This window comes from Clarias gariepinus, chromosome 5, assembly GCF_024256425.1.
Source record: "Clarias gariepinus isolate MV-2021 ecotype Netherlands chromosome 5, CGAR_prim_01v2, whole genome shotgun sequence".
NCBI lineage: Eukaryota > Metazoa > Chordata > Actinopteri > Siluriformes > Clariidae > Clarias > Clarias gariepinus.
Genome location: NC_071104.1, coordinates 29,727,463 through 29,745,114, shown reverse-complemented (window position 1 = coordinate 29,745,114; position 17,652 = coordinate 29,727,463). Strand labels below are relative to the sequence as shown.

At 37.7% G+C, this 17,652-nt stretch overlaps 1 protein-coding gene across 1 annotated transcript in view; it reads right to left on the bottom strand.

Annotated features, from left to right (window-relative positions):
• Nucleotides 1-1,250: 1,250 nt before the first annotated feature.
• traf3ip1 (TNF receptor-associated factor 3 interacting protein 1) overlaps nt 1,251-17,652 on the bottom strand; it is a 30,548-nt gene continuing 14,146 nt past the window's right edge. Inside the window, exons 9-18 of the mRNA XM_053497279.1 lie at nt 16,699-16,722; nt 15,281-15,356; nt 14,845-14,865; nt 14,633-14,717; nt 14,361-14,459; nt 13,163-13,298; nt 12,688-12,724; nt 12,491-12,567; nt 1,890-2,113; nt 1,251-1,448 (exon numbers count right to left, since the gene is read on the bottom strand). Of these exons, the coding sequence (XP_053353254.1) occupies nt 1,286-1,448; nt 1,890-2,113; nt 12,491-12,567; nt 12,688-12,724; nt 13,163-13,298; nt 14,361-14,459; nt 14,633-14,717; nt 14,845-14,865; nt 15,281-15,356; nt 16,699-16,722 (942 nt within the window). The 3' untranslated portion in view covers nt 1,251-1,285. The remainder of the gene's footprint in view (nt 1,449-1,889; nt 2,114-12,490; nt 12,568-12,687; nt 12,725-13,162; nt 13,299-14,360; nt 14,460-14,632; nt 14,718-14,844; nt 14,866-15,280; nt 15,357-16,698; nt 16,723-17,652) is intronic.

Below are 17,652 nucleotides of genomic sequence, written 5' to 3'. Positions count from 1 at the left end.
AAATTCCCCACTAACATTTAGCTCACATCAACCAAACAAACTTTCACAACTCCACTTTCCTGTCTTTTACATCTACTCCCAAAATAAAAAAAAAAAAAAAGGTCACGCACATGTCTTTTACTTAAATGTAGCCATTTATTTCACTCCACTACAAAATTTTTTTGTCATTTGTGAACTATGATACAAACACAATATACATATTATACAGCAAATCCAATATGGGTGTGGTAAAAATAGTTTAGCGTCCGCGATGTAGTTAATGCTTCATAATCGATCTTTCAAACAGCTGTTTTGTGTGTGTAGCAAAGGTGTTATCATATGAATTATAATACTGATATTTATTAATATACAGTGATTAAAGTTATAGATTAAGAGCAAGTTAGCGATTCTCCAGCATGTTTTGGAAAATGTTTCTGCGAATCAATTTTATAATTAAATCGTGCCACGGACCAGAGATATTCTTTGTAATCAACCAACAGCCAGGATATTTTGTTAAAGGTAAAAAAAAAAAAAAATACAGGCATCTTAGCCTTGAAAACAGAACGATGGATTATTTTGAAACATCTTTGTAGTCTAACTCGACAGGTTTCCGTTTCCACAGACGTATTCAGTCACAGTCTTCCTGATCAAAGTGCAGTGGTGCTTGACTAGTGCTTTTTGGCATGCATAACTTTAACTGCTAATATTATGTGCTGGTTTTCCAGACAGAGTCTGTGGGGAAGGTAGGGGGGGTGTCAACATATTAAAAATAAAAATGAAAACAGGAAGTGTGGGAATGGAGTAGTTTGTTAGAAATCAAGGGGTCAGATCTGTCCAGAAAACAGGCTGGTATTGCTTAAGAAAAGCTTTGGAGAGATGGTGAGATACAGTACACCTGAAAAGCAATAACAAAGTTCTAAATATTGCTAGTGGGGTTTCTGAAATAAACATGACTTTGCATTTACGTACTTCCAAACAGCCAATGGAATTTTTTTTTAAAGACAATTAAAAACATACACAATACACTGTGACTATACATCTACTGTATTTCTCAATAAACCCATGTGTGCAAATCTACGAGAAAGGATTAACAGTGCAGGAGTGTTTTTCCGTGTTAACAGAAGGCACCTTGGACCGTCAATGGATGAACTAATGAAGAACAAGGTAATTAGATTTGTACCACTTTTCTCCAGTTTCCTTCCAACACCCTTACAAAGTGCTAAACACACACCCACATTAGGAGAGAACAGATAACACGGCTCTCCCGCATCTCCTGTGTGTAGAAAGCTTTATTTTATTGCTTCGTTCATGTTTGAGAGATGTTGATGCTAGACACCATTTTGCGAATTTTTTCCTCGTTCTGAAGGATGTTGGATTTGATGGCACAGATCTTGTCCTGCTGTTCCGTAATGAGCTGCTCCAGTTCAGACAGTTCAGCCTTTAGGGGCTTCACAGCACTGTCGGTGATCCTAACACGGACACACAACATAAGGCTTTTGAATTACACCCACAGTAAAGCCCAGATGATTTGCAAGGAATAAAACATGATACTTGTAAAACTTTATGCTAGACAGTAACAGCTTTATATATAAAGTTGCAAATGTTATTTATGAGTAAAACATATAAAAATATAGTTCTAATGTTCATAAAGATTCACAGCTGTGTGGAAGCTGACTTCCAACACTGTCATGGCAACTGGACTTCCAAGTAGTCATTCAGGCTTAATCAGAATTTCAAACCAATTTTCATACCAACCAGAAGTCCACTTGCCATGATTGCATGTCCAAACAGTCCACTCTAATGTCAATCGTAATAACTTATACATATACATGTACAGTATATAGTTATACATGATTTACTCAGCACGGAGGAGTGTTGTTTTTCTGAAAATGTATTTCTGTACACACTACCTCTGTTCCTGCAGCAGAGCCCCTGCATGTTCTTTGTTTTCACGTCTCCAGTTCTGCAGCTCGTTCTGCATGGAGTCCATGTCCTCCTGGATGTAGTCCATGATCTTGCCTAGAGGTAGAGCGCTGCGACATACACTTTGGACGGACGTTCGCAGACGCTCGATCTCCCGGGCCAATAACTCTCGCTCCTTCTTACGAGCAGCTTCCAATACCGGCGTCCGCTCCTGAAACACATCAGCACCAGGCTTAGAGTTAACAATAGACTTAAACAAAATAGCTTATCTAGTGTCTTAAAAAATACATCACAGACTGAGAGAGAGAGAGAGAGAGAGAGAGTAGAGAAGAAAAGATTTTGCACTGTCACGCTGCAGTGCTTAATATTAAAATACACACAGTACTTTGTACAACACAGTATAATTTTCTATAATAGTAGTTTTATTAGTTCTGTAGGTTTATTAACATACATGCAGTTTACGACTAATGAATGAACAAGTGAAAGAAAGATAGAAGTATAGGTCAGGGGTCAGGGGTAGCTCAGTGGTTAAGGCATTGGACTACGGTTCGGAGGATCCCAGGTCCAAACCCCACAAACACCAAGTTGCCACTGTTGGGCCCTTGAGCAAGGCCCTTAACCCTTAAATGCTCAGATGTGTAATGAAATAAAAAAATGTAAGTCGCTCTGGATAAGAGCGTCTGACAAATGCCTAAATGTAAGTGTAAATGTATAGCTATTACAACATAAGCTATAATAGAAAGACTTAAATCATGAATGTTCTAGACCACAAATGTAACTATAAATGTCATGATGTTTAGTTTTTGGAAAGTTGCTGTGTTAAATGCAGAATAAAACACTTTCTGAGTGTTCTGTACTAAGAAAATAATCAACTTCTGGGTGGTAACAGTAACACTGCGTCATGTTCGGCTGCATCACACCACCCTGTCACTGAATATTTTCATCTAATCTCCTCTAACAGTGTTTTTTATTCCTTACATATTCAGTGTTTATAGCTGAACGTATGCGACACAATTGTACTGTAAGTTATGAAGTATCTGTGGCTTTTTTTGTTATTTTTCTTAATTAAAATTATCATCATCAAAACAACTATTCACCCATCTTTTAATCTTAATTTTTTATTTATATGCATTCAAAAATTAATGATTTTGACAATGCTGCATCTTTGCTGGTGTGACCTGAAAGTCATCTTGTAGCGAGCAACAGACCAGTGGCAGGAAGAGCCTGACACATTTTCAGAGCCGTGTCTCACAGGAGGGAGCACTTCAAGTCAGTTACACAAACAAGGTTAGAAGAACTCGATACTCACCAGAAACGTATCAAAAAGGAATGAGTTCGAAGCTTGAATTTACTGGTTTAGGATTTCAAGGCTACACTTGTTTAGGATTTCAAGGCAGGAATTATACAAACGTAGCAAATGTATATAAAGATCAAACATAAACGGCCATGGGATCTATAATACGAGTGGTTAGTGAGGACTGTGTGGTTTTGGGGTCCTGCTCAGCCCAGTCACCCCTCCTGGCACACACACACACACACCAGCCATATATGTTTATTCAGCTGGAGACACAGGCTGTGTGTGGCACTAGGCCAAACAAGCCTCATTCTCACTGCCTGCCCACACACACACACACACCCCTTCACAACAGTCGGTAAGACATGACTTAAGCCTAGTTTATTTTAGTAACAGAGTATGACAGTGTAGTTATTTTACAACAGTATTCAGTAACAACTACTTCACTTGTACCTTTTTTAGGTTTTAGCTCAAGGGCTAATTTCTGTCATTCTGCTCATACTCACAATTAGCTTTGTCGTGATGATGATGCTAATTGAATGCAAGCTACATGGCAACAGATTAACTAGCGCATCTTTCGCTGTAGGTAAAAAAGTGGCCAATTCACATCCTGCAACATGAGTTATGTGAAAACAATGAGGATGATTATCAAAGTTACAGCACTTTCACGTATAACTGATCTCTAATTACACAGGACGGATATAGGTTAATGGTTTTAGCCTTAATGCGTGTTAGTCCTTTCTAAAGCTTTATTGTTCAGACAGTGAACGGCTGTTGAAGATTCTTCGATGACATAAAAAAAATAAACCAAAACAAAAAGAAAAAAAAGAAATACTATGCAAGTATAAAGTGCATAGTATTATTAGTATTATAAGTAGTATTATAATATAGTATTATATTTGCGTAGAGAAATAATAATCTTGAAAAATTAGAATAACATGATAATTTAATTTTAAAAGTGAAACTTCCACTTAAGGAAAAATATTTTAAGCATTTTAGTTTCAACGAGTACGGCTTACAGCTTATGAAGATCAAACATCCAGTATCTCAATCAAAAATGATTTACAATATACAAATGTCCAAGTTCTGAAAAGTATGTTCATCTATGTACTCAATGCTTGATCAGGTCTCCTTTAGCATTAATAACTGCATCAGTGTAGCATGGTATGGAAGCGATCAGCCTGTGGCACTGTTAAGGCATTACTGAAGACAGGGTTGCTTTGCTAGCAGCCTTCAGCTCGTCTGTATTGTTGGGTCGCGTGTTTCTCATCTCTTGCAGTGAATTGTGGAAAGAAGCTCTAGAACATGATTCTATTACTTGTTTTTATCAAAGTTCAGAAAATGGCTAACAAGACGCCTTATTTTTTAAACTTATCTCCAATTTCCCTTCTCAGCCTGAATAATGAAAGTTAAATATGTGCTGGCCATCAGCAAGGTGGGTGGCTGTGCTCACCCCTAAACACCCCCGCTAGACAAACACTGGCCAGTGCGCTCAACCCACTCGGTCATTGGAGCACGGAGGCCAAGCACGATTTGGTCTGTTTGTCGTACTCTTGCACGAAACTGCAGTCGAAGGAAAAAAAAAAAGCAGCACTTTCTGTCTCAGTGGACATAAATCAATCGTTTATAGGGGCCCTGTCGGGGTCTACAATCCCCGCACGTTCACCGCCATCCCCCATCCCCCCCTCCTGGCCTTCTTCACTTGGAACCAAGAAAAATATTAGTTTTGAGCGAGTTGGATGACGCCAGGTTTTCCCATTAGCTCAGATGGTGACGGAAGCAGACAGACAGTAGCAGCGCGGTGAGACTGCTGCAGGTGGCACAGTGGGTGCTGGATGCCCTCGGCCCTCCCTCCTAACATCAAAGCAAGGCAGGGAACCCATGCTGCATCCAGACTTCTTAGTCTGCTATGTGAATTTAAGCCTTTAGTCGCAAACCTCATTAGCTTAATGAGAAAACACATGCAAAACATGTGACAGAGTGCTGATGAGGAACGAAATCAGGAGATGGGAGCTGAACTCTTCAAAGAGAACTCTGACAAGAAAAATGGCTCCCTTTACAGGAAACCTCACAGGGATAATAAATGAGGATGGATAAAGCAGCACACTAAATCCAAAACTATGACATCATCTAACATTCATGTAGTGATGATTGAGTCTGGGTAGGCAAGGAGCAACAGATTAGAAGCTCATGTTAATTTGTCTTAACTTATGGATTGGATGTGTACAAGATATTATACTTATAGTGACTCACATACAGTATGTGAGTTTTCCATTCCATAATGTACACTTGCCAGTCATTTTAATAGAAACACCTGTATGCATCCACATTCATGCAGTTAATCAATCAGCCAATTACGCAGCACAATGCATAAAATCATGCAGATACAGGATAAACACTTCATTTAAGAATTAAGGTTCAATTTTTTGTCACATGTACTGTAACTTACAGTACAGTAAAATAGTGAAATTATTTTTTTTTTTACATATCCCATTTAAGAAGTTGGGGTCAGGGCGCAGGGTCAGCTAGTATACAGCGCCCCTGGGCCTAAACCAGTAGCAAATTGAACCCCAACCTTCATATCAGTAATCAGAGCTTGAACCATTTGAACCACTACTACACTTTAGTATTCATTTCAAACATAAGATTCATGTTTGTGTCACGGGAAAAGTATGACATACTGTAACCACACTGTATCCCGATCACATGTTATAAAGTGTTTAAGCAGCCTAATGCATGTGACATGGCTAAATCAAGAAAATGAAATGGCCAAATTCAAAATCTCAAACGTCTTCTCACGCCCATCCATACTCTACATCCCCTAAACCAGACCAGTGAAAGATCTCAGGAGCAGTCAGACTCCGTCAGTATTAATCTATTCATACACATTTTATACAAATTTCTATTATTTTCTTTTGATTTTGTGAAGCTGCTTTGCAACAATGGTGATTGTTAAAAGTGCTTTAATGTACAAATAAAACTGAATTTATAATTCAGAATAAAAATTTATTTAATTTACTCGCCATTATTAGTTAATGCTAGCACCGCACAGCTAAGATAATTCAGGAGCTAAGATTATCTACCCAAGGCTCCAGTTTAGCTGTGTGTTCACCTGATGTTATAAAATGCTTACAATTTCACCTGATGTTATAAAATGCTTCTAAAATGTTTTTTTTTGTTTTTAATAGCCAAAGGCTCCTACAGGTTTATAATTGTCTGAAGCCTAATCGTGTTTTTTTTGTTTTGTTTTTTTTAATCTTCCTCTGTCCAGTTTAAAGAAGCCTGTGCCCACTGTAGTTTCAGTGTTTGACTGCCAGAAGTGTAATCTGATACAGTCTTCTGCTGTTGTGGCCCATCCAAAACAGTGATGAGAGATGTCGCAGAAGAATGACCAGCGGACAGGAGGGCTCTTGTTACTCAAATAATAAATGCGGCCAGAAGAAAAGCATTTCAGAATGCACAACACTTTAAACCTTGAGGTGGCTAGGCCACAACAGCAGAGGACCATATCGGCTTCCACTTCTGAAAGCCAAAAACTACAGTGGGCACAGGCAGACTGAAACTGGACAGAGAAGGAATGAGGGGAAAAAAAAAACATCTGTAGTTTCTAATTTACAGCTGGTCAGGTGATTTAATGCCACCTTTAAAACAGCTGTTTTGATACAAAATGATATAATGGGATATATTGTGATTCAGTGTTTATATATCCAAATAATATAATACTGTTATTATATTATGTAAAAAAAAAAAAAAAAAAAAAGGGATTGTTTTAAAACAGCAGATTCAGTCAGGACTGGCTTCCAATTTCTGTTCATCACACAATTTGGCCTGTAATTATAAATAACCCTGAATGCTTTTTCTTTTTTTAATCATCCCTTGTAGTTAATAGACCTTTATGGCTGTAGATGATATTGCAGACATTCAGTTAACGTAAAACACACACAAAGAGAGAGAGAAAGAGAGAGAAAGAGAGCACCACCAGAACTTGGTTCTGCCCCTGATGTTGCTTACATTTCTCGTGCTGGTGTGAGGCTTTGGTGTGGGCTTCTGAGAAGAAAGATTAATAGAGCTCTCCTCAGGAGCTTTCTCCATAAGAAAAGCATGAACCTTGTCCAGCTACATAATAAAAATAGCAGCGTGGTAATGGGGTGAGAAGAGGACAGAGTCCTGAGCACAGGATGCAGCAGGGTCAGCTTGTCCCCATGGGGGTCACCGCTGACATCACCAAGCTCCAGGAGAATCACACACACAAACACACACACGCACAGTGAGGTTAGCTACTGTTTAAATGTCCCTGGAGTAGAAGCCAGTCATGCAAGACGGTTCTCACAGCTGAGTGCCAAAGAAACAGTATCATTGATGTCTAATGGCTGTCCCCCAGAGTGCTGGTAAAATTCAGATTGATCAGAAAGTGTTGAAAATTATTTCTATAACAGCAGCTTTGACAAGAGTGCAGGCTTTTCCTAATGCGTTCCTTCTGTCGTAACAACCTGACGGACGCTCTGTATAAATAAGCAATTGTTAGTATTGTGATTGTTTTTTATTTTATTTTTCTTAGCATTTTAGGAAGGAGACTCTAGTTTCAGTGATTTGACAGTCAGAGTTTTCCTTAACGAGAAAGTTTTCAGGAAAGAGTGATGTATACAGTATAGCTGTTTTAACATGATAACGTGAACCGACACAGTTTATCATCTGCAACACCATTCTACGGATGTTTTACAGTATGAAACCTTGGGGTGAGTGTCATTTATACGCTGTGGTCTGTTGGGGCTGTAACATGAAGGTGTCAGATAGGAACAGATTGGACAAGGCAATTAAAAAGGCTGGATATGGCTAGGCACGGAGCTTGACTCTGTGGATGTAGTAGCGAAGAGGAGGATTCTGTCCAAAGTACAATCCATCTTGACCAATCTTTCTCACCAGCTATACAATGTTTTCTTTGATCAGAGGAGCAAATTCAGCCAGAGATTAATTAACACCAAGTGTTCGACACAGCCATAAAATTATACAACTCTTCTCTGTAACTCATATACTGTACTATGTGGATATTCACTGTCAGTAACAATAACACAATAAGACAATATTACATACCTGCATTAATATTGCAATAATTACAATATTACATACCAACACAATATGTAATACAATATTACACATAATAATACAATATTACATAGATAGATTACTGTATTAACTGTGCAATATTTACCATTGCTCTTGGTCATATTTAGTTTGCAAAAAGGTATTCAAAAAGTTGTGTATGCCATATGGTACTTACTGTTTTAGGACTCTTATTTATTCATTTTTTATTCTATTTTATTTTATTTTTTATTATATTTAATACTTTTCCTTATTTATTACTATGTAATAATACTACTTATTACAACTGTGAGCAACTGTAACCAAGAATAAGCAGTTTCCCCTCAGGGATTGATAAAGTTCTTTGAATCCTAAATCTTGACTATGACGTGACATTCATTAATTCTCTATACAGCGTTATTCTGTGTACATTATCGTAGGCCCAGGAGACTTACGGAATGCCTTAAAACCATAATCAGGTATAAGAGGAATAAAGTATAAAGTAAAACCTAAAAACGTAAGAACAATAGTACAGTAGTTACTTGGCTTCATGTCAGCCTGCAGCTCACCACGCATTGTAAATTGTTGAATTGTTGTTAAGGGTTTTAATTCTCACTTACTGACCAAAGACTGACTTCAAAACAGGATTAATTTCAACAAATTCTCTAAAGTTCTTGTTTTCTCTCAGGATGACGCACAATATCACAAAACATTTTAAGGGTTAAAATGTAAAATAAAAAATCTCACAATCTCTCTTCTTGTTCCCTGTTTTGTACTGAATGTACATATATAGTCCTTTTAAACTGCACTGCTTTAAAAGAGGCATTCCTAATTTCCATCTATAATGAAACTAAAGGCTTTTTCTTCTTCGAAAAGGCAGGTGTTTATCAAAATAAAGGCCTGAAGAGATGATGATTTATTTTCTCGCCTGTGCTGCACAGAATACGGCTGGGCTCTTCTCCTATGTGGCGCTCAGTCCACAGCCATCCGTTTGTGTGCCATTGGGTTTATTTATACATTGCCAACCTTCATCAGGCCTAATTTGATGGTGTAAAAAAAAAAAAAAAAAAAAATGAGGAGGAGGAAAAAGTGCTTATAAAAACGCAGCTGCTGAGAGGGGCTGATACTGTCTAAATAAAAGGACGCCCTGCTTCAAGTATTTTATAATAATATACATGCGCTCAGGGGGTCACTGATGAGGTCGGTTGAAAAATACACAGCACATTCTTCAGTCAAGCTGGATGTGATGAGAGACAATGAAGCTTAACTAATATCAGTTATTAACCAGTTATTTACAGTACTTCTTATTCATTCTGTATTATCACCACAGTCAAATAATATTCAACCCTACTGACATGACTACACACAAATAAAAAACAATTTAATACTACAGAAAGAAGTCAAAATCATTGGTAGATGAAATATGTATAATGACCAGATAAATAAATAGATAGACAGATGCATAATTGTTACCGAAGGAAATTCCAAATAGGCCACTATTAATAACCAAACATCTAGGCTGTTAGAATGTTATAAGCTATAATCTGCTAAGTATAATATACAAGATTTGTTCAGGACTTTTGATTGTGCAGGATAACAGAACACAGTTAATCTACTGTACCTTTATTTCTCTATATACACTATGCTACACTACTGCACTTATCCCAGCATTTTACTAATGCTTGGATAATAAACAACACAGTAAAATCTTCTCTCAGAAAATCAGAACCTGACACTGGCCTCCCAGGAATTCCTTTAATGGCTCAACTATGTAAAAATGCCCTAAAGGAAGGTCTGAGTTCCTGAAATATGCAAGTGGTGTTTGAGAACGAATGTGTACAGTTCCCATGGACAGATGCATTTCTTCCACAAGCTGGTGACAAAATATCCGCCGATTTTCAAGAATTTAAACTCATTTAACTCGCTTAATGTTCACAAGCATGACTGCAGTGGGCTCCGAATCACCTCGGCTGAGATCGTCATTCATGGTTTGTAGATTTCGGGTATTTATACGAGGGACGTTAAGGTCACTCATTTAATAATGATTGATTTATATGGATGTTTGATCACAGAAAGGCATTTATATTAAACATGCTTGAATTTTCCAAATCAGAGAACCCATACATGAGCCCTTAAATAAGGTATTAATGTTGTAAGTCTATACATGTCTGGAGGATAAGTATGTTCGGCATTTACATATTTAACCCTCAACGTTCAATCAAGATCACAGGGAGGCGGTGGCTTTATGAGGCTGAACCCTCACCCCTTTCAAGTCAGGAAGGAAGTCATTGTAGCCTGTTTTCCATGCAGCTGACTAGGCAAGGGAGGTGCGCGGTGCTAGTTAACCAGCAGCCCTATTTAGGAGCGTGCTTTACACTCAATGCAAAAGCCCAGCCCACAGCCACCTCCAGCCCAGTCAGAGAATTGATGAAGCAGCATTTAGTGAATTAGTGGAGCGCTTTGTTCAGTGATCAGGTTTCATGAGAAATCTAATTTGATTATTTAGGAATGAAAGGAAATCCAGACTTATTTAGAAATTAAGACTGTTAAAAGAAGAAAAAGGGGTGCGTGGCATTCAGCACTGGCTGTTGGTTGAATTTGAGTTGTGTCAGGAATGTGTGTTTATATGGCACTGCTAAAGAGCGGAGCAGCCAGGCAGAAAAAAGCTGGACAGTGAAACACTCACAGTACCGGACCGGTTTATGAAGCACACAGACACAAGGCATGAATTTCTGTGTGTCGGCACACATGGCAAAGGTCAGGCTGAGGCTGGGGCTTTCAGCATGAGCTGCGTTACTAAACAACGCATCCATCAGTCCAACAGTCACACTCAGACAGATGTGAGCAGAGGGCGCACTCCGGCAAGGTGGACCACCCAACATTGTGAACGCGGCACAGATAAAAACACCTCCCAACCGAACCAGTGTCTAAATATTGACGGTGGGAGCTGACTCAGAGAAAGCTAGTGCGGCAGAGCTTGAGGACTGGAGAGGGCTTCACCGTGCACCATGTCTAAATGGAAATCACACGCCACTGCTTCTGAAAAATAGATTCACTCTAAAGTATGGAAAGTCCAGTTTATTGTTACTACGTGGTAATAGAGGAAAAGAAACTACATTTATTGTCCGTGTGCATGCTGGAGCAGGACTGCAGGGCATGGCCTTGAAAGAATTGTTTTCTGTGGAACAGATGTTTTTATTTTTTATTTTTTTTATAACACTACAGATCAGCAATGAATTGAAAACATTGATGACAATAACTACTATTTAAAAGGTCAAATAAAACATGGATGGTTGTGCTGAAAAAGAATCATATTTACAGGAAAACATAAAAAAATAAAGGAACTGAAGTTGATTATTTTTCAATAACAGCACATCCTAAAGTGTGTTATTCCTTTTACACTACAGCAATGTCAAAGTCGTTGCACTCACCCGAATAATTACACTCTTTTATTTTTTATTTTTTAATAACAAGGTCATACTTTTAATTTGTATAAATGACCTTTTAATGATGTGGAGCTTCCTTAAAACAAGTTACCTTCCGTCATCACTTATGTTATAACAGCTATAAGCAGCCGCTATTTTTCTAAAAGAAGACAGCTGGCACTACTGTCAGAGCTGCAGTTATAGGACATTATTCATCTTCCGACCAATTCAGCAGTGCTGTAGTATAATACGATGGAACAATAATGAGTCACAAGGGAGGGACGAGATTAAATTGGCACCTTTAGACTTTGGAGGCATCAAAGAGAAATAGTGTCGCCCCTTAAAATCACACCAGTTAATTATACTATTTGGCCTAAACTGTTACAGAGAACGAATAGCTGCATTTGATTAACCGACACCTCAGTTTCAAGGTATTTGATGTGAAAAATGTGATCTATGGAGCCGTAATGGGATTTATGCTAGTCGCTGCAGTTACGGAATATATATACACTATTAGGTCTGAAACCACAAAATTTCCCTATTCCAGGTTATTCACAAATTTGCTTCTTTTCTAAATTAGTGACTTACTGGATAAGGTTTATAGCTTAAAAGCCCATGCCTAAGGTACTGTGTTTACTGAAATAAACACTTATTCAATGGATGCATAAACTTTAACATGCAACTACTCACATTTGTGGAATGCCATTGAGAAAAAAAAGTGGCTTTACTGCAATGATAACCTGACAGGACACTAGTGCCCTCTAGTGGTCAGTAAATAAAAATGATCTACCTGGTCTTTTGACTTCAGAGCTGAGGGTGATGATTCATAATCCTTCTTAGTTTCTAGGATTTTCTTCACAAGGCCACCTGTGGTAAAAAAAAAGAATTTGGTAAAAATGAAACCAGATTGAATAACATATTACATATTTATACATTCCAGAAGATAATATTACAGCTTTGGATTACACAAGGGGTCTTTCCACTCACCGTGTTTCTCGTCACCTTGTAAGTCAACTGATGGCCCCTGTGGAGAAAAATGATCAATATATAAACGTCAATAATCGAAACATGTTCATTAAGCTAGTCTTGGCTTGGTATGTGTATTAATAATCCTTGGGTGCTCAAGACTGGTCGGCATTCTTGGACCTCCTGATAAGTATCATCCTAGTATCATCCAAGACCAAGTGTCTCAGAGACGCTCAGACCCAGCTGTCTAGCCATTCCAATTCAGCCCTTGTCAGAATCGCCCAGATCCCAATGCTTAACCATTCATCTTGCTTCATGAACTTCTTGAGCAAGCACAGCTCATAATAATTAACTTCATTCTTCAGCTCAACAACTTTGAGAACTACCCATTTCATCGACAAGTGCCACCTCTCACAGTTTTTACAATATGGCTGACCAATGTAAAATCTCCCTTAAAACCTGGAAAAGAAATCATCATGATCCCAAAAACACTCACCATCTCTAGCTCAGGCATGTCAGGGGGAAGTGGACCTGCCTCCTCCACCACAAACTGCCCATCCTCATCATCTTCATCATCTGAAAGCTTTTTGCCATCCACGATGACTGCAGGGGGAGGTTTGGCACTGCCCAGTCTGTGGAGGGGGCCAAAATTATTTTCACATGAGAAAATACTTTATTTCACTGCTCCTGATTTCGGGTAAAAAACAGTTTATCTAAAATACAAAAATAGTCCTTAAAAGGCAGTACGAGTTCATATACCACTGGTTACAAATGGTGTTTAAAGATGAATGGAGAAAAAAACAATTAAGAAAAACTTAAGTCTTTATAAGTTTTTAGTGAGATAAGTGAAATTATAATTTTTTTTAAATACCACAGCACTGGTGAATTCTGTTCTGATTATCTTGATTAATTCTCCACAACATACAGCAGTGCTCACTGCAAGACAAATATTTTAATACACTAATAATTCTAATGGACGCGTAATCTTTTACATAAATAGACAAACAGTGTTTACTTGTTGATGTGTTGCCATTTTCTGTAAGGAGACATTTATTATGCTTTAACGCAAGAACTCTACAGTGTTAGCATTTTGTACCATTTAAAGATAAATTGTTCATTGGTGCACTTTTTTTGTCTTTTTGACTAAATGTAAAAGGGAAAAACAACACTTACGTATTTACACTTTGGTATTGAATTAGAACAGTTTTAGATTTGACACTGGCACGCATTCAACATGGCATCGTTCAACAACCATATAAAACATTGCGAACATTTCCCTCCTAATCCTGATATGGGCATCGCTCTGAAACAGGGTTAATTTGGACTCTACAAATCTTTTTCTCATGACTTAATTGCTGGTTCAGCAATTGTTTTCTTTGCTTGATGCAGGGCAGTAATTTTACCTTTCAGAAACATCTTTTCACAACAAAGGGATACATGGTAGTAAAAGAAATAAGAAGCTACTCACGAAATATAAACTTTTTTAGCTGTGCAGTATACAATGTATCTTAAATAAATACAGAATTGTCACTGTTGAGGCCACACCCCAACCATTATTGTTATCTGATTATTTTCCTATAGCATAATCTTTTGTTTTTACCTTACACAATGCAATATCGTTTTAAGAGTGTGGTCTATGAGTTGTGGAGCCTTTTCATCATTACTTAAGCACATCTGTTCTGCTAAATACTTACCGCTCCACTGGGCCTGCGTCAGTGTAGCTCTCCTGCCTCCTTACTCGGGGAGGGGCTGGTCTCGCACTACTGGGCCGTGTTATCCTTCTGTTGCTGCTGCTGCTTTAAAAAGCACACTGCTATTATCGCACCTCCTTATAAGGTTCGTTTAACTATATACTGTCGCTAGTATCATCACCATGCTGAATCACATACAGCAGTATCATAAGGAGGTCAAAAAAAAGACAGCTTAAAATAACTATTACTGTAACTACATCTTGAGCAGATCTTACTTGTGGGATGTACGGTGTGCCAAAACATCTGATGCATCTCCATTTTCAAGACGAACAGGTTTATCCGCCGTAGCATTGTCGCTTGCTGAAACAAATGAAAAATGTTAAAAACAGATGCTTTAAAAAGAAAGAAGCTTTAAACTCATGCCTGAAATTTCTCATGAAGAATGGCAAGATGTGCAGTTGCATAAAAAATCTTAGTTGCTACTCACCTCCATCACTATCGGATTCGTCTGTGAAAGAAAGTGAGAATGAGAAAAACACGACGGGAAAAAAATCTGAACTGATTCATTACCAAACCACAAACAAGCTTTCAAATATGGTTTAATATATGAACATGTTTTTAGCTTCTAGAGCTCTTGGAATAAATTGTACTGTTTAAATATCATTCAAAATTGCACAAAATTATTCTTCTGAGGCATAAAATTAATGGAATGCGGTTCTTTTTTTTAAAGATCAGTTGCTACGTTGCTGCATAGCGCTTTTCTCATTAATCAACACTATCTGATTAATCATAGTTGAGACCTTTTATGAGAATGTAGGAAAACAAATAAAGTGAATATATTCACTGTCTTTATGCTTGTTATTATTCTAATCAAATTGTGAGCGCTGTGACTTGGGTAAACACATGTTAGATAAGTGGGTTACCTGGCGCTCCAGATTTAGGCCTGCGTCTCTGTCCCTTGGCAGAGGAAGGCCTGGGTATTCTGGCAGGACTATCCAGCTAAACAGAGGAAAAGAAAGGTTCAGACAGTGAATCTCTTAACTAAAAGCCTGGTCATTTCACGTTTATTCACACCCTTCACATTACATTATTTCCACATAATACTGTGATATGCTATTAAATGACAAGTGGGACAGATGTGAAATTAGTGCAACCTAGGAATCCTCAGAAGACAGGAGGAATGAAGGTAATCTGGCTTCAGAGCTCTGAACTGTTGTAATTAAGAAGGAATGACCTGCTGTCAGTGTGATTGTAGGGTAAAACTCACAAATGCATTTCCATTTATGGCATTTCACAGACACCTTTCTACATTTATCTCATCATACTGTACGTCTGAGCAGGTGAAGGTTAAGACCTTGCTCAAGAGCCCAGCAGTAGTAACTTGGTGGTGCTGGGAATTAGACCTGTGACCTTTTGATGAGTAGTCCAACACCTTAACCACTGAACTACCCCTGCATCACTTGAACATGATCTCTCGTAGCTGTAAAGTTATTACAGTCTTGTGGACAATTCATTTTCTAATCCCTTTGTGAAGGATATGGATGAACAGATTAGGTTAAGCAGAGAACAGGTTAAATCCATGATGATGTAGGATGGTGCCTAGGTAGCCTAAAGCAAGACTCTAAACAAAAGAGGACCAAGAACAGAGCTTTGAACAGTGCATAGTTAGACTAAGGGCGTGTAAGATTTATACCTTACTAAGGAAACACAAAGGTGTTTTTGTTTTTAAAGCATGTAGGCAGGTTAAACCTTAACGTATGTTCAACCAAGACACGAGAATGTTATGATTAAGATTAAGTAAGAGAAATGTCAGTTAAATCCAATTCCGAAGGGAGAGGGAGACCATTAATGACCCCATGGCCGTTTTTACACAAACCTCTTATACCCAGTACCTTTTGCAAAAGAAATTGGTTATGCACTTTGACAGTGCCAAAAACATGACTGGTTGAATTTCCTAAAGCAATGTTGACATGGAATCAATTACCTTCTCCAAATATGAAGTAAAATGATTACAACTATGAAAGAGAATAATTTTTAAATAAATAAGTACACAGCTTGCCTTAAACTATTGACTAGTGGTGAGTAAAAACAAAGAAACACTAATACAATAAATAATACTTTTCAATACATTAAACATTTATGAGAAATAAAAAATAGTTCACAATTAAGAGTACAAAATCTGTCCCAATTTGTAATAAATAAATAAATAAATAAATGTGTGGGAAAATATAATAGCAACCTTCCCATACTGAGTAGAGAATCAAACCCAAAGAGGAAATGTAAGTGTTCAGTCCAAATGTAAGCTGAGGGAGCTTTCTGCAGAGGAAGCTGCCGAAATTACCTGGTGTGGAGAAGCATCTGATGGCTTTGTAAAAATAAAAGAGTTTTAGATGATTTTTGTTTAAAATATAATTTTAATACAATTCTAACATAGCTCACAATGAATCTAACAACTACAAAAAAAAGTTACAAGTGAAACTAGGCAGCCTTAGCATGACCAGACCGCCATAGCACAGCTCATAGTAATAGCAAACTATTATTTCATTAGTCCTATAAATGTTCCTATTAAAAAAAAGCTAAGTAAGTATTGAAGTGCAGAACACTTGTGTTCATTAAAATTGTGAATCGTAGAATTGGAGAATGTCGAATTTTAATTCAATTCTATTTTTGGGCAATGCGATTTTCGACTTGTTTCAATAATATTAGTGTTTAATGCTAATTTGTCTCAGCTATGTCTTATAGGTTTTGAAGTATTAAAATCTACTAATGTATCTAATAAACATTTAAACACTGTGCACTTTGTGTTATTGATTGTTTAAATGTCAGTTCTCTTACAAAGTCATAATCTATTTTTCTGCCCGATCCTCTCCAGTCCAGTAGTTAGCGATAACAAATTAACTCAAAAGAAGAAGCGATACGCCTGCAAAATGAGAGTATCTGCAGAAGGTTATAGCCGATTGTATTTTCTGCAAAAGCTGTGGGGTATTTTTTAGGCATTCATAAATATTAGAATGAAATTTAAATGTAACTGATTTGTTTGTTAAAAAACACTAAATATATACCCTACCATTTGAATTATTGGGATCAATAGCAAATTTCCTTGTTTTCCAAAGAAAAACACTTTTTCGTCCACTTCACAAACAACGGAAGAAGTTCTGCCTGTGACAGAGCGGCAGCACAGTGTCCGGATCTGAACCCTACTTAGCTGTTGTGGGAGCAGCTCGACTGTAGGAAGACTCAATCAAGCCAAATGTGCCTATCTTGTGGGAGATGCTCCAGGAAGCATGGGGTGAAA